Genomic DNA, 303 nt, shown 5'->3' on the forward strand with positions numbered 1-303 from the left:
TCCCAACATCCTCCCCCAGGATTCTACCCATTTCAGAGACCCCATCATTCCCAGGGAACTCCTATCTTTCCACCCTCCTCTGTTGAACATTTCCCATGTCTGTCTGCCCCAGGGACTCCTGATCTCAACTCCCCAGTCCCCAAGGGCACTCTGACCTTGGTGAACTCCACGAAGGACACAGCCCCATCCCTATCTTCATCAGCCTCCTGCACCGTGCGGTCAGCGATGTTCTCCAGCTGCTCTTCTGTCACCTGTACCCCGACCATCAGACGGAGAACCTGGGAGACGAGTGAAGAGGCAGCC

General features: G+C 56.8%; 1 protein-coding gene across 1 annotated transcript in view; it reads right to left on the reverse strand.

The window, feature by feature from the left end:
- Positions 1 to 155: 155 nt before the first annotated feature.
- The window catches only part of LOC105522803 (calcineurin B homologous protein 2-like), a gene marked incomplete at both ends in the record, with an annotated part of 1,742 nt that continues 1,594 nt past the window's right edge, over positions 156 to 303 (reverse strand). The window contains one exon of the mRNA XM_011957408.1: positions 156 to 278. Coding sequence (XP_011812798.1) covers positions 156 to 278 — 123 coding nt within the window. The remainder of the gene's footprint in view (positions 279 to 303) is intronic.

This window comes from Colobus angolensis, unplaced genomic scaffold, assembly GCF_000951035.1.
Source record: "Colobus angolensis palliatus isolate OR3802 unplaced genomic scaffold, Cang.pa_1.0 Scaffold1115, whole genome shotgun sequence".
Classification (NCBI taxonomy): Eukaryota; Metazoa; Chordata; class Mammalia; order Primates; family Cercopithecidae; genus Colobus; species Colobus angolensis.